Source organism: Malassezia japonica, chromosome 1, assembly GCF_029542785.1.
Source record: "Malassezia japonica chromosome 1, complete sequence".
NCBI classification, from domain to species: domain Eukaryota; kingdom Fungi; phylum Basidiomycota; class Malasseziomycetes; order Malasseziales; family Malasseziaceae; genus Malassezia; species Malassezia japonica.
In genome coordinates this window covers 1,610,001-1,631,337 of record NC_083370.1, presented here as the reverse complement: position 1 = coordinate 1,631,337, position 21,337 = coordinate 1,610,001, and the positions used below count along the sequence as shown (strand labels likewise).

Sequence of the window (21,337 nt, the reverse complement as noted above, 5' to 3'; positions counted from 1 at the left end):
CGAGGGCCATCGCTTCGTATGGACATTCTACTCATTACGCACCACACTTCCAGTGGGCAATGTCACCGTCGACCATCTCGTACGTCTTGCCCTTCTGCGCGAGCTTGCCGTTTGCACGGCACGCGTTTTCGCTGCCGGCCTCCTTGAGGTCCTCAAAGGCCATGATATCACCACAGACGAACTTGTTCTCGAAGTCGGTGTGGATGACACCAGCGGCGGCCGGAGCCTTGATACCGCGGCGGATCGACCAGGCGCGAACCTCGTCGGGGCCTGCGGTGAAGTAGCGGATGAGGTCGAGACCGTCGTAACCACTCTTGGTGATCTTGCCGAGCGCGCTGGTAACGCCCTCGCCGAGCTTGGCGAGGTACTCCTTCTGCGCGGACTCGTCCTCGAGCGAGAAGAGCTGCTCCTCGAGCGAAGCCGAGAAGGGGATCAGCAGGTCACCGGGGTTGTTGTTGTCGATCCACTCCTTGATCTTCGGGAGCCACTTGTTCTTCTTGCGGACGTAGTCGCGCTCGCTGAGGTTGACGAGGTAGATGACCGGCTTGGCGGTCAGCAGCTTCATCTCGTTGATGATGTCCACCTGTCGGTCAGTACATGTTCTCTTGTCAATGCAGGGCGAGATCAGTATAGGAGTGTATCTCATTTGGACCTTGTTCGGGGCCCTCGACGAGCTGGGTTAAGATGTTCGAGTGCGATGCACTCTTTATCATCCTCTGTCGCCCTGCGTGCAATACGTACCTCCTTCGCATTCCAGTCGCCCTTGCGGACGTCCTTGTTGTCCTCCTGGAGGCACTTGAGCACCTTTTCGATGACCGCCACTTCCTCCTTCTTCTTGCGGTCCTCGAGCGAGTTGTTTCCCGCCGAGCGCGCGACCTTGCGCGCGTTGTCGAGAGTCTTCTCGACCCACTCAATGTCCTTCAGACGCAGCTCAGTCGAGATGATGTCCATGTCACGGGTCGGGTCGACGTCGCCCTCGACGTGGACAATGTCCGAGTCGTCAAACGCACGCACCACCTGGAAGATACCGTCGACGGCGCGGACGTGCGACAGGAAAGCGTTACCGAGACCCGCACCCGTACTCGCACCGGCGGTAAGACCGGCAATATCGACACAGGTCAGGAAAGCAGGCACCTCGGACTTGGGCTTGTAGAGGTCGCAGAGCCAGAGGAAGCGGTCGTCCGGCACCTTCACACGGGCCTCCTCGGGTTCGATGGTCGCGTATGGGAAGTTGGCAGCCTTGCCGAGATCGCACTTGGCGATCGTGTTGAACAGCGTCGACTTGCCGACATTAGGCAGACCGACAATGCCCATCTGCAGGTTGTTCGAAGGGCGTCCAAGACGCGGCTTCTCAGCAACAGGGGCGTTCTTCTTAGGCGGCATATTCTTTGGAACCTTTAGCTTTTTTTCAACAGGTACACTCGTATGCAATGCGCGCCACACCAGAGTACAAGTATCCCAGTGTCGTGCGAACCGAAACATCGCCGCCTGGCCGTCTTCGCGGTGCAACGGCAAAAGTTCACGTGACGAATGCAGTGCGTCATGATTACGTCATTGTTTGCCATGTGCAGAGCGCGGCGCGCGCCGTCCTCGCCGCTCCGCCGTTTGACTCTACTTTGTGACGATGCGCTGTGCGGTGTATCTCGCGATTGCCCTGACCTTGGTCGCGGCCGTGGTGGCGAGTGAGGGTATGTACCAAGGCTAACATAGGCGTCGCACCTTCTCAGGCCCCTCTGGACCGCCGTCAGGCCGCGCTCGGCGGCGGTGGCGGCCAGCCGACGACCCAGCAGTCGCTCGAGTCGATCTCGGGCTACACCCCTCCGCCCTCGTCGTCGACCCCCACGCCCTCCAACTTCAAGCAGGGATCGATCCTCTCCACTTCGGATATTGCCGGCTACGCTGACGCGAAAAAACTGACGAGCGCTGCTATGCTGGCGACGACCCCGTTGCCCTACCTCGCTGCTGCTGTGGCCGTTATTGCTGGTGCGATTCTCTTCTAAGTGTGCACGCTGTGTAGATAGAGGCTCCTTGGAAGGTGCAGGGAGTACCTCCATGACTAGATATAGATGATATGGTTTATCCAAACAAATCCGAGGCGCTCGCCGAACCCAGGGACAGGTCGGCCCAGAGCGCCGGGCGCTGCTTGCGCAGCGTCTCGGTATCGGTGCGCTGGAGCTGCTGGTGCGCAGGGAGTGTTGGCGCAGGCTCCGGCGCTTTCTCGTTCTTGGCCTTGGTGCTCATCGCGCGCGGCGCACCAATCTTGCGCGGCCCACGCGAGAAAAAGTCGGTGAGTGTCGCAGGCTCGTCGATCCAGCGCACGGCGTAGCCCCGCGTGGCTGCGGGCCGCACCGTGCCGAGCGGAGCAAGAGACGGCTCGCTCGCTGCCTCTGTCTTGCGCCGCGATCCTGTGGGCCGCACGGCTTCTTCGAGCATTGTCTTGGCCGTCGCCCAGCTGAAGCGCACGATGCCGGCCCATCCAAATACCGGGTCGAGCGTCTCTTGGAGGTAGCGCACGGTTTTTGGGTCGCCGGGGTAGCCGCTTCCGGTGATGTACACGCTCTCTTCATCATCGCGCTTGCGCTTGTCGCCCGCGCCCGGCTCGAGCGGCAGGCTGCGTTCCGCGTACATCCAGTGCTCGATGCAGCGGTCGCGCGTCACCTTGGCAGCGATACTCGCCGCGCCGACGACCGGATAGATGGCGTCGGCCTTTTTTGTGACGGTCCACTCAATATGCGGATGCCTGGGAAAGTGCGACTGCAGCAAGCGCGCGTACGCCCCCGGCTCGCCGACCGTGTCGACAAAGATCTGGGTGAGATAAAGCACCTACTTTTGTCACGTCCACGCCCGAGTCGAGGACGCCCTGGATGAGCATGACGGTAGCGTCGCTGCTCTGTGCATTCAGATTATGCGGCCGGCGCTTGAGCATGCCAGCGGAGATGTCCTGAGGCGACATCACGCGTACGGCCCAGCCTGGGTCAGCGACGTGACCTACCCATCGATGCGTGGTTTTCGAGCAGGGCTGCAAGGAGCGCGTCGCGGCGCTCCGGCGTAAGTGTCTTGGAGTCGGCAAACCCCACACCGCGCAGCGCCTCTTGCTGGTCCTCGGGGCAGTACGCAATGCCGTAGACGAGCGGACCTACATAAGAGAAAATACGTACCGAGCACTGGCCCACGCCCCGCCTCGTCCACGCCGAGCACGCACGGGACGCGCTGCGTCCCCGAGCCCCCCACGCACTGGTCAGGTATCGGCGAGCGCCACGTATACGACGCAGTAAGCGGCGCCGCGCGCACGGACGGCACCGCGTCGTCGGCCATCGCGTCGAGGAGGATGCTGACTAAGCCGATTTCTTGCGACGATGGAAGAGCGCTTGGGCGAGGTGAGCGGCGCGCTGGCGGCTGCGACGCAGACCGCCGCGCAGCTCCCGTCGTCGACTGATCTCGACTTTTACTGCTCGATTGACCGCGGGGTGCAGCGCTCGCTCGCGGATGCGACCGAGCGCCTCGGGCAGGTGATGCGCGCAATGCGCTCGTGGATCGCCGATGGCGAGACCGAGGCTGGCATGGACGACGCCGAGCAGCTCGCAGCGCCGAGCACCTTTACGACGGCCGTCGGAGACCTGGTTGATCAGCTGCTGGAGCGCACCGACGTGTACCTGGACGAGTACGAGGGCCGCCGCCCGATCGCCGCGCCGGAAAAGAGCAAGGCCAAGGCCGAGGCCGAGGCCGAAGAGGACCTGCTGCAGAGTGGGCCGCTCCCGGCGCATATTCTCAATGCACAGATCCCGCATCCCCAGCGCCTCTTTACGACGCAGCCGGACAACCGCGCAGACCACAAGTGGAGCCGGCCGCTGCGCCTCGGCAAGCCGAATGCCAAGGTGCCGCTCGGCTGGCGCGACCCCCGCTGGGACACGGCCGAGGGGCTGATCGTCGGGCCGTACAGCGTTGAGGGCGATCCCCGCCTTAATCCTTATCATGTCGAGATTTATCAGACCGACGTGCCAAAGAGCGCGTTCGACACACCCCAGCCCCAGGCGCCCGAGCCCCTGGATGTGCGTCGGCCCACCGCCTCGACGGACCGCTGCCCGTTTGCGTGGGTGCGCACTGCGGCTGAGCTCGATGCGCTTAAGGCACACCTTGCCGAGGACCGCGTAAAGGAGATCGCCGTCGACTTGGAGCACCACAACAAGCACTCGTACCTCGGCATTGTGTGCCTGATGCAGGTGAGCACGCGGTACGGCGACTGGATCGTGGACACGCTCTCGGACGAGGTGCGCGAGCACGCCGAGGTGCTCAACGAGGTTTTTACCGACCCTGCCAAGATCCTCGTGCTCCACGGCGCGGACCACGATATCCTGTGGCTGCAGCGCGACCTCGGCGTGTATGTCACCTGCTTGTTCGATACGTACCACGCGACGAATGTGCTCCCCTTTTCGGTGCACTCGCTCGCGTTCCTGCTGCAGCGCTACACCGAGTTCGAGGCAGACAAGCGCTTCCAACTCGCCGACTGGCGCATCCGGCCGCTGCCGAAAGAGATGCTGTACTATGCGCGCAGCGACACGCACTCGCTCCTGTATATCTACGATAAGCTACGCGAAGAGCTGCAGCAGCAGGGCGGCCAGCACGCGATCCGCGAGGTGTTTGAGCGCAGCAAGGCCACCGCGTCCAAGGTCTACGCCAAGGAGCCGTGGGACGAGCAGGGCGACTCGCGCTCGGGCTGGCACACGCTCTGGCTGCGGCACGGCGGCGAGCTCGCGCGCGCCGCGCCACAGAACAAGGCCGTCGCCCAGATGGGCAAGGAGGAGCGCATGATGCGCTGTCTGCACCGCTGGCGCGACACGGTCGCCCGCGAGGAGGACGAGGGCGCGCAGTACCTCTTGTCGATCTCGTCGCTGATGCACCTCGTTTTTCGCATGCCGACGACGCCGGAAGAGGTCAAGCGTGCGGTGCCCGCGCAGGCGCAGGCCGTGCGCAAGCGCGCCACGGAGCTCGCGCAGGTAATCCAGGAAGAGATCGAGGCGTACAACCGCGATGCACAGCGCAGGGGCGCCGACGCTCAGCAGCAGCTGACCGAGATGCTCGGCGACGCGTCGGCCGACGATCTCGGTGAGGCTGTGCCCGTCCCGTCGGCGGTCGCCGAGGCGCGGCTTGCAGGCGGCGCGCCGACCGTGCAGACGTCGCTGTGGGCGCGCCACGAGCCAATGGCCGTGCCCCGCGCGCGCCTCTTTCACGGCATGCTCACAGCCGATGGGCGCGGTGCGATATCTGGGGGCGAAAAAAAGCGCAAGTCGCTGTTTGATCTTCCGGAGCAGAAACCGAGTGCACTTACGCGCATCCGCGGGGAGTGTGCCGAGGTGCTGCGCAAGGTGTTTGGCGGGCATGTGGGCGACGGCGAGAAGGATGCGAACGACAGCGGCGACGACGAAGCCGATGACGACGAGGCCGGCGACGACGAGGCGGACGAGGCCGCACATGTGCAACAGACGCGGAAGCATACAGCCGATGCGACGCCCACTCCATCCGCCTCAGCCTCTGTGGATCCCTCTCCCCACGCGGCGCTCGACGACTCCGAGGACGAGATCGTGCCTGTAAGCAAAAAGGCTCGCTGGTCCAAAGACAAGAAGCGGCAGCGCAAAGAGGCGCAGAGCACCGTCGCGCCCTTTGACTACAGCACAGCGACGTCGGTCCTCGACGCGAAGCGCGCGCCCCCGACCTCGGACCTGCTCGCAAGTGCACCGCGCAAGCGCAAGAACAAGGCGCAGGATACCACGATGCCCAAGACGGCCAAGCGAAAGAGCGACGTGCGCAGCGGTAACCGGAGCGGGACGTTCGCGAAGAAATTGTAAGACCGTATCGTAGTCGTCTATGCAGCACTTATATATTTCATCATGTCACGGATCACTTCTCCCAAGAGTACTTGGGGCGCGTGCCGCATGCGGAGCTCAGGCCGTCGGTAAAGTCGGCGACCGAGCCCGACTTGGGGTAGGTAGGGAACTGGCCGACCTGATTGCCCTGCGGGATCATGTCGAGCAGCGAGTACTTCCTGCCAATTACTGGCGGCGGGCCAGCTTGAGGGTTGTCCGAGGTATTCGCGCGGAAGTTGAAAAACATCGAGCCGCCGGACCAGCCGTAGACCTTTAGTTGTGTGTTGAGGTAGTCGGTGGTGAACTGAGAAGTATTGACATTGGTCACTGCCGAGTACTCGCCCATCACTGTCGGGATCGGAAAGTCCTTGCCTTGGGTGCCGAGCTTGCAAATGTTTTGCGAAATGTCGTCCTGGTCTTCCGGCTCGGGGGTCTGGTACCATGCGGGGTAGGGGTGGTCGTCAAAGATGACCATCGAAGGATCCTGCTCCTCCATAAAGTCAGACCAGTATTTGTACGGGTCGTCGACAAATGCGTGGTGAAGAACAAGAGGCATGTTGTACTTCTTCGCGGCGTTGATGCTAAAGGTGTAGAACTCTTTGAGCGTCGAGAGTCGCGTCTTGTTAGAACCCATCGACTGCGGCTCGTTCACCGGAGTAAAGCCAGCAATCACTGAGCGCGCAGGGTGCTTGTCCATCCACTGGAGCATCGTGTTGACGATCTGCTTCGAGTACTGCTGGTTCTGGTCCTCGTACCAATTGCCTTTCTGCGCGGCTTCAGGTCCAGCAACCGTCGACATGTTGCGGCCGCTCGACTGGTCGCCGTTTTGGCTGCCCGGCAGACCGTGCAGGTCAACAAGCACATACATTCCGCGCCTCCACGCCCAGTTGAGTGTCGCCGAAAAGTAGGCAAGCTGCGAGGCGTTGACGTACGGCTCGTTCACCTTGCTCGAGTCAAAAAAGGGCCAGTAGCCAATCGGCACACGGACCATGTTGATGCCGAGCTTCTGGAACTGGTCCATGTGGTCCTCGACGAACCACGTCGCCATGTGGTTGTTCAGCACGTCCTTCATCTTCTGGGGGCCGAGATTTTTCGACATGGTGTACTCGTCCCACGCATCGGCGCCACCAGTCTGCACCATCCAGTCTTCAAAGAGCCAGCGCTCGAGCAGGAACTGGCCACCGGCATTCACACCGTACACCTTCTTGTTCGAGTCGGTCCAGTCCCACGGCGGTAGCGCCGCGAGCTTCGGCGAGGTCGTATCGGGGTTCGCGACGTTGTCCTTGTTGCCATTCGCCTTGGCAATGTTGGACTTGGCATCTCCGTGCTTCTTCAGGCCTGCGCCGAGACCCGCGCCGAGCGCAACAGCGAGGATAATCACGATTAGCAAGCCCAGCAGCGCCCACTTGCGCCAGCCAGAAAGCCAGCCGGCCGACTTGTGTGGCTTGCCATCCAGGCCCTGGTACTCCGCGTCGCGGCCACGGCCCGGCGAGCCAGCCGCGTGCAGGTTCTGAGTCGAGGCATTGTTCAGCTGGCCCCGCGACGGTGGCGAGTTCAGTCCGCCAAATTCCTGCGAAGGCGCGCTGAACATTTGGGCATTCCGCGTGTGCGGCGACGTGTAGCCCGCGGCGGCGGCCGCAGCACGGGCAGCCGCCGTACCGCCGGACGGGTACGAGTCTTGATTCTGCTGCTTCGCATAAGCAGGGACGTTGGACGGCGACAAGGGCATGCCGCCTTCGTACGGGCTCTCTGTGCGACCGTGGACCAGCGAGCTATCCACCGGCGTGTGTGAAGGGTACGCTCCCTTTTGGGGCGTGCCCGTTTTGGCGCCTTCGTCGAAAAAGAACGAGTTGCTGTTGGCGAATGCGTCGTTGTAGTCGGGCCCGTAGACGTTCGTGCGCCCGCCACGGAGGGACGAGGCATCGTGGAAGGACTCGTCCATGCCCGGCTCCGCATCCAGATACGGGCCCTGGCGCAGGGGAACGGCCTGCTGTCCGGGGCTGTACGCCCAGCGCGGATGGTCCGCCTGCAGGTTCGCCGGGACCAGCGCAGGGCTGTCAAAGTTGGGGCTACGCTCAGGTGTGAAGTCGTAGTTTCCCTGTGAGTAGTACGAGTCCTGCGGTTGAATGGCCTGGCCGCCCAGCTGTGGCGAGCGCTGGAACTGCTGCTGCTGCTGCTGCTGGACTGGCTGCTGCGAGAGATGCTGCTGGGGCAGATGCGGCGACAGGTGTTGCTGGGGCTTGTGCGGGTGTGCGCCCGAGTACGTCTGGTGATCCATCGGCGGGCTGCTCATGGGGTAAAAAACGCCGCTCTCGCTGCCGAACGAGGGATCGCGCTGCTGCGTGCGCTCACGGAGCTGGTCCATAGGAAACTCCTGCGGCAACGACGGCGCATTGTGCGACGGTGAAAAAGACATGGTGGACCAAGAAACGCACCGGTCTCGAGTGACCTATTTAGTACGTTCGTCGCGGGAATCCGAGGGGTATGAAACGAAGAACCGTGCGTTTCTGCCCGGCTTCGTGCGCAGAGAATCTGTTAGTAATTAATACCGCGTTCTCTAATCGCGTCGGCGCCACGCCCCTGCAGGGGGAAATTCGATTCGCAGTGCGCGCCGTGCAACGTGTGGCAGGAAAACCAAAATAGACTCTACTTTCGGCCGAAATATGCATGCGACCTGCAATAAGGGGCTTCAAGGGCGGAAGTCCGGCGCTACATGAGATCGTCTATTTTCATCGGCATCTCGTCGATTTGCGTGCTGGGTGAGCGAAAGAAACGCACCTGTAGTATTGCTCGATATCCCGCAGGATCTTGACGTCGTCGACCGTGACAAAGTTGATCGCGACACCCTTGCGGCCGAAGCGGCCTGAGCGGCCGATACGGTGGATGTAGTTCTCGCGGTTGCTGCGTCAGTCGCGGTACGTACGTAGGCAAGTCATAGTTGATCACGAGCGACACGTTCTGCACATCGATACCGCGCGCCCACACGTCGGTGGTGATCAGGACGCGGCTGCTGCCCTGCCGGAACTCGTTCATGATCGCATCGCGCTCCTTCTGCTGCATCTCGCCGTGCATGCTGCTGATCTGGAAGTTGTTCTCGCGCATCCGCTCCGTCAGCCAGTCCACCTTGCGGCGCGTGTTGCAGAAAATCACGGCCTGCGTGATGGTCAGCGTGTCGTACAGATCGCACAGCGTATCAAACTTCCACTCCTCCTTCTCGACCGCAACAAAGAACTGCTTGATGCCTTCGAGCGTGAGCTCGTCGCGCTTCACCAGAATCCGCACAGGGTCCGTCATGAACTTGGTCGTCATCTCCAGCACGTCGTTCGGGAGCGTCGCCGAGAGCAGCACGACCTGCGTCGCAGGGGGGAGGTAGCGGTAGATATCGTAAATCTGGTCCTTGAAGCCCATGTTGAGCAGCTCGTCGCTCTCGTCCAAAATAAGCATCTTGATGTTCTTGGTGCGCAGGTTGCGGCGCCGAATCATGTCGAATACACGGCCAGGCGTGCCAGAGACAATGTGCTGGCCGTACTCGAGCTTACGGATATCCTCGCCGACCGACGTGCCGCCGATGCACGCGTGGCACTGCACGTTCATGTAGTCGCCGAGCGCGAGCACGACGCTCTGGATCTGCGTCGCAAGTTCGCGCGTCGGGCTCAGCACCAGCGCCTGCGTGTCGCGCAGCGCCGTGTCGATCGTCTGGAGCATCGAGATGGAAAAGGTGGCCGTCTTACCCGTTCCCGACTGCGCCTGCGCAATCACATCACGGCCGCGAATGATGGGCAGGATCGCACGCTGCTGGATCGCCGACGGCTTTTCGAAATCTGGGTTAGGAAAAAAAGAAACGCACTGTATGCATAAATGCCGCGCAAGAGATCGTCCTTGAGGCCGAGCGAGTCAAAGGTGGGGGCGACCGTCACCTCCTCGCTGCTCTCGAACGCGAGATTCGTGTGCACGTCCTGCGTTAGTCGGCGCACGTACCGCCATCGTCGCTGTCGTCGGCGAAGAAAAGCCACGTGGCTCCGTTTTGGCGACGACGATGGCGGAGACGTCGGTGTTTGAGCTGGCGCGCAGGACGCACGAGGAGATTGAGCAGTACGAGGATGCGCTCGTGGATACGCTGATCCACCCGCCGAACTCTTCGTCGAAGCGGCTGAATATGCACTGGGAGCTCGTCTCGTCCGAGCTCCTGGACAAGATCGTGGGGCAGTACGAGTCGCTGAGCGCCATGTACGCAGACCGCGACCAGGAGCGCGTGGCCGAGTGGGAGGCGCTGGGCCGCCAGGACGAGACGGACACAGAGAATGGGCCGTACGCAGAATTTTACAAGCGCCTCGACAAGGTGCAAGAGTACTACAAACGATACCCCGAGAACGCCGTCGCGCTGCAGACGACCGCCACGCCGTCGATCCTCGCACGCGGCGAGGAGCTCATGTCGGACTTTTCAATCATGGACCGCGAATTTAGCGGCGAGGAGATGGGCGGCCGTTTCCTCGACTTGTACGTTCAGTACGAGATGTACATCAACCTGAAAGGCGTCGAGCGCATCTCCTACCTCGAGTACCTCGCGCGCCTCGACCAGATGTGCGGCGTGCGCGCGGGTGTCCCGATGTCAACCAAGCGCACCGAGGCCTACCACGCGTACGTGACGAGTCTCCGCACCTATCTTTCCTCTTTTCTGCACAAGTCGCGGCCGCTCGAGGATATGGACGCGCCCGAGACGCACGCCGCCGAGTTCTTTGAATCAAACTGGGAGCGCGGCACGGTGCCGGGCTGGGAGGACAAGGAAGAGGCGCTGTTTGGCGACAAGAGCCTCGACAAGGACCCGTCCGAGGGCATTTGGTGCGACGCGTGCCAGCGGCACTATGCCAAGCAGACCGTGTACGACGCGCACCTCTCGTCCACCAAGCACAAGAAGCTCGAGGAGCGCCTGCGGAATGGCGAGCTGCGCCCGCAGGCGCCCAAGCACGTCGACACGGCGCTCGAGCAGGCCAAGCGCCTCGCCAAGGCCAAGGCGCTCGCACGCGACGAGGTGATTGTCCAAGCGCTCGCACGCAAGCTCCGCTCCGTGCGGGAAGATACGCGCTCGAACGTCGAGCGCAAGGCCGCGCTCACCGACCGCGAGCGCCAGGACGAGGCCGAGGCGCTCGAGGCCGAGACCGAGGAGGCGCTCGCGACCGGCGGCATGGGCTACGAGCGCGCGATCGAAAAGGCGGCCCGCGAGTCAGACTCGACGGAAAAGGTGCACAACCCGCTGAAGCTTCCCCTGGGCTGGGACGGCAAGCCGATTCCGTTCTGGATGTACAAGCTGCATGGCCTGAGCGTCGAGTACAAGTGCGAGATCTGCTCGGACCACATCTACCGCGGCCGCAAGGTCTTTGAGAAGCACTTTCAAGAGGCGCGGCACACCTTTGGCATGCGCGCACTCGGCCTCCCCAACACGGTGCAGTTCCGCGACGTGACACGCATCCAGGACGCGTTTGCCTGTACGTATTTCTACTGACGCAGTGTATGAAAAGCTGAAGCAGCAGCAAAAGCTCGAGCACGTCGACGACGGAGACACGGAGGAGATCGAAGACGAGCATGGCAACGTACGTCGCACCACTCACACAGGCATACACGCGCAAGACATACGAGCTGCTCAAGCGCCAGGGTCTTTTGTAGAAGTAGTGCCACGTGGTTTCTCACTCCGGTCGCGATGGTGAGCTCGGGCCAGAGCGCGCCCGTCTCGGACGCCCAAGGGCGCGGGGGACAGGGGAATCGGCAGGGGAAGAAGAAGGGACAGAGTCTGAACCATGTACGTGCCGCGTCTTATGCAGCTTCTTTCGTTTACCCTGCCGCCACGGGCGCCGCCGCCCAGCGCGCCGCGCCGCGCACGGCGCGTCGATGCACGGCCGTTTAACCGCGAGCGTACGTTGCGAGACTAATGCAGGCTATGTCAATGCACAGTACCGCTTCGTGATGAAGCCGACGTACGATTGCACGATGCACTTTGCCAACCCCGATGCGCCACTCCCTTGGCAGGACATTGTGCAGGTCGTGATGAGCTCCACGTCCGACCTCGCTGTGACCGCAGCGCAGAGCGACGCGACGTGTCCGATCTGCCTCTCGCCGCCGAGTGCGCCACGCATCACGCGGTGCGGGCATGTGTACTGCTACGCATGCATCCTGCACTACTTGACGGTCGCCGAAGAGGGCACGCGGCCCAAAGGCATCTCGACGCACCGCCACTGCAAGCGGTGCCCGATCTGCTGGGACGACGTGCACGCAAAAGACCTCAAGGCCGTGCACTGGCTCGACGCCCGCCGCAACGCGGCGCAGTTTACGCATGCGTACCTCGCGGAAAAAGGAACAGAGGGCGGGGAGGAGCCGGGCGTCACGACGCTGCGCCTCGTCGAGCGCCCGCAGAGCACGACGCTCGCGCTTCCGCGCTCGGCGGCGTGGCCGCGCGCTGCGCAGCCAGAGGGCGTGTACTGCTTCCAGCCCGACGCGCTCGAATTCGCACGCATCGTCATTGCCACCCCCGAGTTTCTCGCCGCGTCGCTCGAGCGCGACATTGGCGAGATCGAGAAAGAGGTCGTGGTGCTCCAGCAGTACACGCCCGACGAGCTCAGCGTCGAGTTTCTGCACGTCGCGAAGCAAAACCTCGCCGAGCAGGTGGCGCGCGTCCACGCCCAGCTCGAAGGGCGCGCGCTGCATCGTATCCAGGTGGCACGCAACGCCGTCGCGCACGCACACGACACGCAGGACGCGCACGAGCCGCCGGGATCGTACTTTTTCTACCAGGCGGCCTCGGGACAAAACATTTTCATTCATCCGCTCGACGTCAAGGTGCTCCTGGCGCACTTTGGGGCTTACGCTCACTTTCCCGACACGCTGCGTGTTGTCGTCCAGCATGCAGAGGAGGGGACGATGGACGAGACGCTGCGCCGCAAGTGCAAGTACATTGCGCACCTTCCCATGTCCTCGGACGTGACCTTTCTCGAGGTCGACTGGGCACAGACCTCGGCGCGCTTCGCCGACACCCAAGGCGCGATCGAGTGGAAGCCGTTCGAGGGCATGCTCAAGCAGCGCTGGAACCGGCACAAGGAAAAAGACGCCCGCGAGAACCGCGCGCGTGCCAAGGCGGAAAAGGGCGCACAGCGCAGCCAGCCGCCGCCGGAACCGAGCGAATTTGCGTACATGCCGGACGCTACGCTCTCGTTCCGCGATTCGGCCATGATCGGTGCAGAAATGCACTTTCCAACGCACCCAGGCGTCGAGGAGGATGCGCTGGGGCAGTCCGTGCCGTTTCCTAGCATTGCGTCGACCCCCAAGTCGCACTCGGCTCAGAAAACCGTGTGGGGGACGCCGGCCGCGCCGAGCACCGCCGCGGATCCGGCACTCCCGGATACGCGCGTGATGGACGATGCTTGGAACGCACTCGAGCATGCGAACGACGCGCCACAGACGGAGCAGCAGCCTGCGCCGTCGGCACGCAGCCAGAAACGCAAGCCGAAACTGATCCTCACCGGCGGCGGGCGGGGAATGGGGTAGCTTCCATTAGCTGCGAATTGTAAACTAGTTACATATTTTTCATAAGATAAAAATGTTCGACATGACATAAAGAGACTTGAAAAGCCTTATTGTTTTATCGGGCGAGCCGGAGAAAAAGAGCGAACTTAGTAGACGTGCTGCTGGTTGGGGTAGGTGGGGGGAGCATAGCCTTCGTGCGCATCCACGGCGTGCTCGGCGGCGGGGACAAACTCGTCGTGCTGGTAGTCGGCGGAATCCTCCTTGGGGAGCTTCTCGTCATAGTCGTACTCGTTCGCAAGCTCGTCGGTGGCGAGCACATCGTCGGTGCCCATGAGCGAAAGGTCGAAGCCGTTCTGGGCGAGGTACTCGCGGAAGTCTTCGTCCTCCTTGGCCTGACAGTTCGGCTCGCGCTCCGTGATGCAGAAAGTAATGATCAAAAGTGCCAAGCAAGCAAGCCCCGAACCCAGGTAGAAAGGCGCGGTGTACCACAGATTGTCGGTGGAATTGCCCTCAGCATCCTCCCAGTGAGATTGGAGCTTCTGGAACGCATAGGTTCCACCGAAAGCACCGACCTTGCCGATAGCCGCCGCGATACCGTAGAACTGGCCCTTGACACATGTCGCACACGACTTGGAGGCAAGCAGACCCAGGTTGTCACCAGGGCCCATCTCACCGAAAGACAGGAAAAGACCATAAACCACACAGAAGGCGGCAATGTGGCTGCTAAGTTTCGAGTAGAGGCCCGACATAATAAAGCCGACGATGATCTGCAGCGTCAGGCCGATCATGTAGGTCTTCTTGGGGCCAATAAAGTCGACAATGCAAGCGCCGAAGAAAGATCCGGGAAGATAGAAGCTGGTAATGAGAGTAGCCCAACCAAAGGACTGCCATTGCGGGGCACTGTCACCCAAGATAGTGTCGGTGATCACCGAGGAATAGAGGCCGAAGGGGTAGCTGATGAAGTCATAGATGAACCAGGCGAGCGAGATGGCCGCAAGTTGGAACCAGTAGCGCTTGAGGATGAGGCCGTAGGGGATCTTGTTGTATTTGATGGCACCCTTTTGGAAGTTCTTGGACTGCTCCATGACAAGGCGGAAGGGCAGCACAATAAGACACGGCACAACACCAAGGCCGACCAGCAGACGCCAGATAAGACGGTTGTGTTCCTCGCCGCAGATCCAAGTAAGGATAACACCGACAAATGCCGACGTCACAAAGCCCATGTCGATAGCAAAGTTGGTAACGAAGACGAAAGGACCGTGCTGGAAACGCTTGGGCATCTCCTCGGTCTTCTCTGCAGCGGCGACCGAGCCGGTGGGGTACTCTGCACCGATACCGACACCGGTGAAGAAACGCCAAGCAATAAACATTTGGATCATGCCCTTCGCATCACCCTTGTAGTAAGAGCCAGCAGTTAGGGCAGTGAATACTAGGACAATCAACGTCGCCATGATCATACCGTTCTTGCGGCCAACAACATCGGAAAGGTAGCCGAAGATAAGCATACCGACGACGGTACCAGCAAAGGCAATAGAAGTAACAAGCTCAGAGAAATCATTCTCCGTGTAGATCGGCTTGTAGAGCTTTTTGAGGATGGTGTTCACCATACCGACCGAGTTGTTCACGTAGCCGTCCGAGAACAGAGCGGCACCACAAGCGACAATGGTACCAAACTTCTTCCAGGAAAACTTGCGGTCAACATCCCGGATGATGGGAGCATCGAGTACGGTCTCCGACATCTTGGATAGTGGCAGGGGACTGAGAGACGCAAACTCTCGACACCTAGACTTTTTAAACTCTTGACGCTAGTGCCCTATAATGACCAGGTCCCTGCGCACTTGCTCTTTGAGTGCGCACGTGCGCTTGCTGAGCTGCGGGCATAATGCAATTCAAGCGCGTACCTGTAGGGGATTGGGTTAAATTTAGACTCGACAGGATCGAATAAACGCCCAAATTGGAACGTTCATTATACGCACATGGCCCCCCATTGGGCCGGGCGAGCGACACTGTCCTATTCACGTGAAGCTACGCATACCACGCAAGCCCCCTACCTGGTCAGGCATTGCGGAGGATTCTCAGTGTCGAGGGACGGGACTTGGCTCATCGCAAGCCAAGGGTGGTGAGCGATGAGCACGGTCGTGCGGAGTAGTCGGCGTGCGTTTGTCACAGTATTCATATCGCATGAACACGACAAGCGAGAACAAGCTCGTACACGTGCAGCAGTGTCGCGGATTATTGCCCCGCCGAAGCTTAGCGCTCGTATAGATTCAGATTCATTTTGAATAACCTTACACTTATTTGGGAGCCTATTGATCTTCGGGGGCATTACATGGGATAGACTCGGCAAAGGACCTGGGGCGTTATGGGAATAGAGATGATCGTCTAATAAGGGTGGGGCGCAACGGTCTCGTTCTTCTGCGTAGCGAATTCCTGGGCAGGAGGGGCGGCCATTTCGGGGTCGGCTTTCTCGACAAAGTCCTCGACAATGGTCTCGTTCGAGGCAAGCGTGTCGGTACGACCGATGCTCGAGAGGTTGACACCGTTGTCGAGAAGGTATTGCTTGAACTCCATCTCCTCCTTGATCTGGCAATCAGCACTGCGCTCCTTGATCACAAAGATCAACATGAGCAGAACAATGATATCGAGCGAGGCAAAGAGGTAGAACGGCACAGTGTAGTAACGCTGGTCGATGATGACGCCATTCTTGGGCGCAGCATAGTGCGACTGGAGCACCGGAAAGGCGTACGTTCCGGCAAAGGCACCGATCTTTCCGATCGCCGCGGCAATACCGTAGAACTGACCTTTGACACCAGACGCGCACGACTTGGAGGCAAGAAGGCCAAGGTTATCACCAGGACCAAGCTGGCCGAACGATTGGAAGAGACCGTAGACGACGCAAAAGGCCGGGATACAGCTGTGCAGCCTCGAGAAAAGACCGGCCATGATAAAGCCCGTAATAATCTGTAGCGTGATGCCGACAATGAACGTGCGCTTAGGACCAATCTTGTCTGCGAGGAAAGCACCGATGACGGAACCGGGAATACCAAAGACAACAATCAGGGCACTCCAGGCGAAGGACTTCCACAAGGGTGCCTTCTGACCAATGATTGTGTTGATAATGAGCGAAGAAAAGATGCCGATGGGAAAGACGATAAAGTCATAAATGAACCACAGGACAGAGATACTCGTGAGGCGGAACCAGTAGAACTTGATCACCAGCCAGTAAGGAGTCTTTTTCGGCTTCATGGCACCGTTGACGTACAGCTTCGGCTGCTTGACGACCATGCGGAATGGAAGGACAAACAGGCAAGGGACGATGACCAGACCAATCGACAGGCGCCAGACAAGGCGCAGGTGATTTTCCGTGCAGATCAGCGTAAGGATAAAGGGGACCATGTTGGCGCACACGGAGCCCATCACGAGCGCCAGGTTGGTAGCAAGAATGAAGGGGGCGTGTTGAAACGATTTGGGAAGCTCTTCCGACTGCTCGGCAGCAGCGACCGAGCCAGTCGGATACTCGGCACCGACACCGATACCCGTAAAGAAGCGCCACGCGGTGAGCATGTCAATCATAGGCCCAGTCTCGCCGTTGAAGTACGAGCCCGAGGAGAGAGCAGAGAAGACAATAATAATAAGGCAGGCGACAATCATACCGCTCTTGCGGCCGATGGCATCCGAGTAGTAGCCAAAGACCACCATACCGACAACAGTGCCGACAAAGGCGATCGCCGTGACAATAGGCTGCTTGTGGGGGTAGATCTTGGGGTACAGCTTCTTTAGGATTGTGTTCACAGGTCCGATCGAGTTGTTCACGTAGCCATCCGCAAAAAGCGCAGTACCACATGCGGCGATCGTTCCGATCTTCTTCCATGAAATGGTGCGGTCCTCCATGGACACAGGCCCGGGGGCTACGACGACCTCGGCCATCTTGGAAGAATTGTGTGTATAGGGGTATGTTCTAGTTACGCACTGCTTCATTTATCTACGAGAATTTCTTGGATCTGTTAAAAGAAGGGGTCCAGCGTATGCACGGATCTAACACGTGCAAGTGCGCCAGTCAGCAAAAATTTCGCGCATCCCTTAATTTACAAACGCGCCCACACGAGGATCGGATGCGCAGGAATCGGCGCGTGTGGCTGCGCGAGGCGCATGGGTGATCGGGGGATCGGAAAGTTTGGCTGGGACGCTCAGTTGGCACGTGGTTGGGTTCATCCCCCTTAACTGGCATGTGATCAGCTTTTGAAGAGCATGCACTTGGAAAATAAGGTCCGATAGCGTGTGCGCAGGTGGCTCGTTTCGAAATCTGCGCCTTCTCCTTTCTTGGTCTAGTTTTCGGAGCACCACGCTCGACCCAAGATACCCGTGGCCATCCCCGATTACGCCGAAGTGGAGGTAGCCAATTGCGAAAATGTGCCAAATTAGAGTAGCGGGGGAGTCACCCTCACATCCTACCGCTTGAGAGCCCACTGTCGCAACTAGCCAGGCCACGTGGACCATGCCGCAGCACACTGGAAGCTGTCTTTGCGGGGGAGTGACCTATGTAGTACAGGGGGATCTTCCTCTGATCCAAGTCTGCCATTGCAAGCAATGTCGCAAAGCGAACGGATCCGCATTCGCATGCGCTATCCCGATCGACACCGCTAACTTCACCTTGCAAAGCGGCGAAGACCTACTTAAATCCTACGAATCCACCCCCGGGAAACTCCGCAAGTTCTGTGGCCGCTGCGGCTCGCCCATCTACAGCCAACGCACGGCCATGCCCGACAAACTGAGACTTCGCGCCGGAGTGCTGGATGGAGACATACAAACGCGACCCGGGTTTCATTTCTATGTCGATTCCAAGGCCGACTGGGACACTATCAATGATGGCCTGCCTCAATACCCCGAGCAGGCGTCCTAGTCGACCTGGCGATTGCTGAGAAGGACTGCACACGACCAAAAACGACCGATTCGAACAGCGTTAGACTCACCGACCAAGATTCCGATTAGAAAGCTGCTACACGCACCCTATTGAGATTGCCTACTTGTCTGTACCACGATAAAGCCCATACATGTTCGCAAAGAATTGAACTGATTGAAAAAGCACGAATTTTCTTGGCACAAGCGCCGCGACTCAGCCAGTAAGCAAAGCATAACCGCAGTCCGAGATAGCAACCACTCTCTAACCACAACCATGCGCAGCTGCGCTCCATATTCTAACAAGCATGGGTCTCGTGTGCCTCGATGTACTACAAGTCCAGCCTACGCCATGTGTCACGCATGATGCGCGCTTTTTTGGCTCGGCTGACACGATTACCTAATGTGTCCGATACCTCGAATCAAGAAGTGCGATAGCTAATACGCGTGCATATCCCCAGTTAATCCGTCAAAAAATTGGCGCAAGTGACGCGCCTCTTTTTCCCAAAGGCGCGTCGCGAAAATTGTTCTTCAGCGACCATGTCCACCTTTGGTAGGATCCTGGAGGCACGGAAAGTGCTCCGTGTCCCAGGGGCTGCTGGTGATGACGTATCTCACGCAGAGGCTCTGCTGCATAACCGAGACATGCTCCCAGTGCCGCCAGAGGGCCGGACATGGCGCTACTACAACTATGTCACGTACTGGATCTCGGATGGGCTGAACTTGAACACGTTCATGATTGCAGGTGCAGCCATTTCTCCATCTACAGGCGAAGGTCTTGTATGGTGGCAGGGATGGATTGCGATTATCCTGGGGTACACTGTCGTTGGCATTTTAGTGACTATCTCCGGCCGGATGGGTGCTGTGTACCACACGCCGTTCCCTGTCATGGCACGTTCCAGCTTTGGTATCTTTGGAAGTTTCTGGCCTGTGATCAACCGAGTGGTGCTGGCCATTATCTGGTACGGCGTGCAGAGCGCTATCGGCGGACAGTGTATCCAGCTACTGCTCCGCTGCCTTATTCCTTCGTATAACAATATGAAGGGCGCGATACACGAAGAAAATGCAAACACGGCCTACTTTGTGGCGTTCTTCATCTTCTCTCTCGTTTCGATCCCGGCCGTGGCTGCCCGGCCGCAAAGCATCCGTCACTTATTCACGCTTAAGTCGATCACAACGCCAATGGCTTCAATTGCGCTCCTTATTTGGTGTGTGTATGACAACAAGGGTGTAGGAGACATGAACAGCAGCAAGGGAATTACCGGCTCCAAGGCCGGTTGGGCATTTATGAGTGCTCTGATCTCGGGCATCGCAAACAACTCTTCACTTGTGCTGAATATGACCGACTTTTGCCGATATGCTAGCCACCCCAGGAACACAGTGATGCCTCAATTGGTAACTGTTCCTCTCATTTTCAGTATCACTTCCCTATTTGGCATTATCATCACTTATTCTACCCGCAAGCAATTTGGAGTCACTTCATGGAACCCTCTCGATGTGCTCACACTGCGCCTAGACCGTGCCCCGCACGATCCCGGCACGCGTGCAGGCGTATTTTTCTTGACACTTGCATTCAGCCTGGCACAACTAGGCGCCAATATCTCTGCGAACTCTCTTTCAGCTGGCCACGACCTTTCTGCGCTATTCCCTCGGTACATCAATGTCCGTCGCGGCGCGTTAATCTGTGCTGCCCTGGCATTTGCCATCACACCATGGCGCCTACTGGCTACATCTAACAACTTCACAAACTATCTCGCTGCATATTCCATGTTCCTCTCCACTGTATCCGGCGTGATCATTGCTGATTATTACATCGTCCGGAGAGGCAAGCTCAATGTGTCTGCATTATACTCTTTCTCAAAGAAGCCCGATGCACAGAATGACTATCGCTATTTCTACGGCGTGAACTGGCGCGCATATGTTGCCTACTTTGGAGGTATCGCTATTCTAATCACCGGTTTTGTTGGTGCTGTCAGCAACGGTCGCATCAAAGTTTCAAGCGCTGCTCAGCATATCTACACGCTTGCTTACCCTATTGGCTTCTTGGCGGCGATGGTCATCTACACTGCATTATGCCAATTTTTCCCAGTCACTGGAGGCTACTCCGTTACTGAAAAGGGCTACTATGAGCCCAAGCCATCTTGGGAGGCTGATCCCTTGAAGTCTGAAGATGCTGGTATTATCACTCTCATGAAGGAAGAGCAAAACTACCACCCCGATCTGAATACCCAGTCTGACGAAGAGACGGGTTCGTTACACGATTCAGAAAAGACCACGACAGTCGAATCTATGGTTGCAAAAACAGCAGACCCAGAGCAGTCTGCTACGAACACCCAGAATCTTGTTTGGGATGGCCATTAAATAGTCTAGGGTCGGTCCCATACCTTGATTCTCTTTACGTATGTGAATAAGGCACCATTTGCGTGCAAACCTTCCCCGTATAGCATTTGTATATTATGTATCTATAAACCATCTACCGTTTGTTGAACATCTGTATATATTACTAGAATGATGGATAATTCCTAGTATCGCAACGCAAAGTTCTTCAATGTGACGCAGCCAAACGGACTAAGGGAACCTCCACATTAAGGCCTAGGCAGGTAACGGGGGCTTGCGCAAAAATGGCCACGTCCTGAAAGGGATGGGTCAGAAGCCAATCTCCACATTGGGCCAGTAGCCAAATAGGGACATCTGTTGGAGGGATGTTTGAAGACAACCTTCATGAAATCGGCGAAAGTCGAGAGTAATAGAGACGAGCTGAAAGGCAGCGCGAAAGCGCAGCTCAGTAGGCTTGTAGAATGCGATCCTTAGGACCTGTGTCTCTCACGTCTCGTGCTAGAAGCCAGCTCGCTCAGCGGCTGCGCTCGCCAAGGGTACAGAGAGATGCATAGTGTTGCCAAAAAGCACCTGTTCGCAGGGGCTTTTGGGTAGCTAAGCTAGTCGGATTGCAGCAATGGCATAGCCCTGCTGCAGTCTGCACTGGAGAAAGTTGTGAACGTACTTGCCGATGGCTAGACCTACGGAAAGCACTTCAGCTACTTGAAGATCCGCACCGATGCAGTTGTAGC

General features: G+C 58.9%; 10 protein-coding genes across 10 annotated transcripts; 4 read left to right on the top strand and 6 right to left on the bottom strand.

Annotated features, from left to right (window-relative positions):
• Nucleotides 1-34: 34 nt before the first annotated feature.
• Nucleotides 35-1,383, bottom strand: MJAP1_000870 (uncharacterized protein; the record flags this gene model as incomplete). Its single annotated transcript, XM_060264837.1, has 2 exons — nt 35-583; nt 742-1,383. 2 exons carry the CDS (start codon nt 1,381-1,383, stop codon nt 35-37), a joined length of 1,191 nt encoding a protein of 396 aa, XP_060120820.1.
• Nucleotides 1,384-1,624: 241 nt separating this feature from the next.
• MJAP1_000869 (uncharacterized protein) lies at nt 1,625-2,000 on the top strand (the record flags this gene model as incomplete). Its single annotated transcript, XM_060264836.1, has 2 exons — nt 1,625-1,688; nt 1,711-2,000. 2 exons carry the CDS (start codon nt 1,625-1,627, stop codon nt 1,998-2,000), a joined length of 354 nt encoding a protein of 117 aa, XP_060120819.1.
• A 76-nt stretch (nt 2,001-2,076) lies between these two features.
• MJAP1_000868 (ribonuclease H) lies at nt 2,077-3,315 on the bottom strand (the record flags this gene model as incomplete). The annotated part of the gene is made up of 4 exons (XM_060264835.1): nt 2,077-2,805; nt 2,828-2,970; nt 2,993-3,136; nt 3,159-3,315. 4 exons carry the CDS (start codon nt 3,313-3,315, stop codon nt 2,077-2,079), a joined length of 1,173 nt encoding a protein of 390 aa, XP_060120818.1.
• Nucleotides 3,316-3,356: 41 nt separating this feature from the next.
• RRP6 (exosome nuclease subunit) lies at nt 3,357-5,843 on the top strand (the record flags this gene model as incomplete). The annotated part of the gene is made up of 1 exon (XM_060264834.1): nt 3,357-5,843. One exon carries the CDS (start codon nt 3,357-3,359, stop codon nt 5,841-5,843), a length of 2,487 nt encoding a protein of 828 aa, XP_060120817.1.
• A 52-nt stretch (nt 5,844-5,895) lies between these two features.
• MJAP1_000866 (uncharacterized protein) lies at nt 5,896-8,277 on the bottom strand (the record flags this gene model as incomplete). The annotated part of the gene is made up of 1 exon (XM_060264833.1): nt 5,896-8,277. One exon carries the CDS (start codon nt 8,275-8,277, stop codon nt 5,896-5,898), a length of 2,382 nt encoding a protein of 793 aa, XP_060120816.1.
• Nucleotides 8,278-8,570: 293 nt separating this feature from the next.
• FAL1 (RNA helicase) lies at nt 8,571-9,845 on the bottom strand (the record flags this gene model as incomplete). Its single annotated transcript, XM_060264832.1, has 5 exons — nt 8,571-8,616; nt 8,640-8,762; nt 8,785-9,682; nt 9,709-9,817; nt 9,840-9,845. The coding sequence occupies 5 exons, from the start codon at nt 9,843-9,845 to the stop codon at nt 8,571-8,573; spliced, it is 1,182 nt and encodes a 393-aa protein (XP_060120815.1).
• Nucleotides 9,846-9,897: 52 nt separating this feature from the next.
• sap61 (DNA ligase (ATP)) lies at nt 9,898-11,522 on the top strand (the record flags this gene model as incomplete). Its single annotated transcript, XM_060264831.1, has 3 exons — nt 9,898-11,344; nt 11,367-11,449; nt 11,472-11,522. 3 exons carry the CDS (start codon nt 9,898-9,900, stop codon nt 11,520-11,522), a joined length of 1,581 nt encoding a protein of 526 aa, XP_060120814.1.
• A 34-nt stretch (nt 11,523-11,556) lies between these two features.
• On the top strand, nt 11,557-13,394 carry MJAP1_000863 (Delta(24(24(1)))-sterol reductase; the record flags this gene model as incomplete). Its single annotated transcript, XM_060264830.1, has 3 exons — nt 11,557-11,655; nt 11,678-11,768; nt 11,791-13,394. 3 exons carry the CDS (start codon nt 11,557-11,559, stop codon nt 13,392-13,394), a joined length of 1,794 nt encoding a protein of 597 aa, XP_060120813.1.
• A 125-nt stretch (nt 13,395-13,519) lies between these two features.
• On the bottom strand, nt 13,520-15,112 carry MJAP1_000862 (uncharacterized protein; the record flags this gene model as incomplete). Its single annotated transcript, XM_060264829.1, has 1 exon — nt 13,520-15,112. One exon carries the CDS (start codon nt 15,110-15,112, stop codon nt 13,520-13,522), a length of 1,593 nt encoding a protein of 530 aa, XP_060120812.1.
• Nucleotides 15,113-15,755: 643 nt separating this feature from the next.
• On the bottom strand, nt 15,756-17,300 carry MJAP1_000861 (uncharacterized protein; the record flags this gene model as incomplete). The annotated part of the gene is made up of 1 exon (XM_060264828.1): nt 15,756-17,300. One exon carries the CDS (start codon nt 17,298-17,300, stop codon nt 15,756-15,758), a length of 1,545 nt encoding a protein of 514 aa, XP_060120811.1.
• Nucleotides 17,301-21,337: the final 4,037 nt, after the last annotated feature.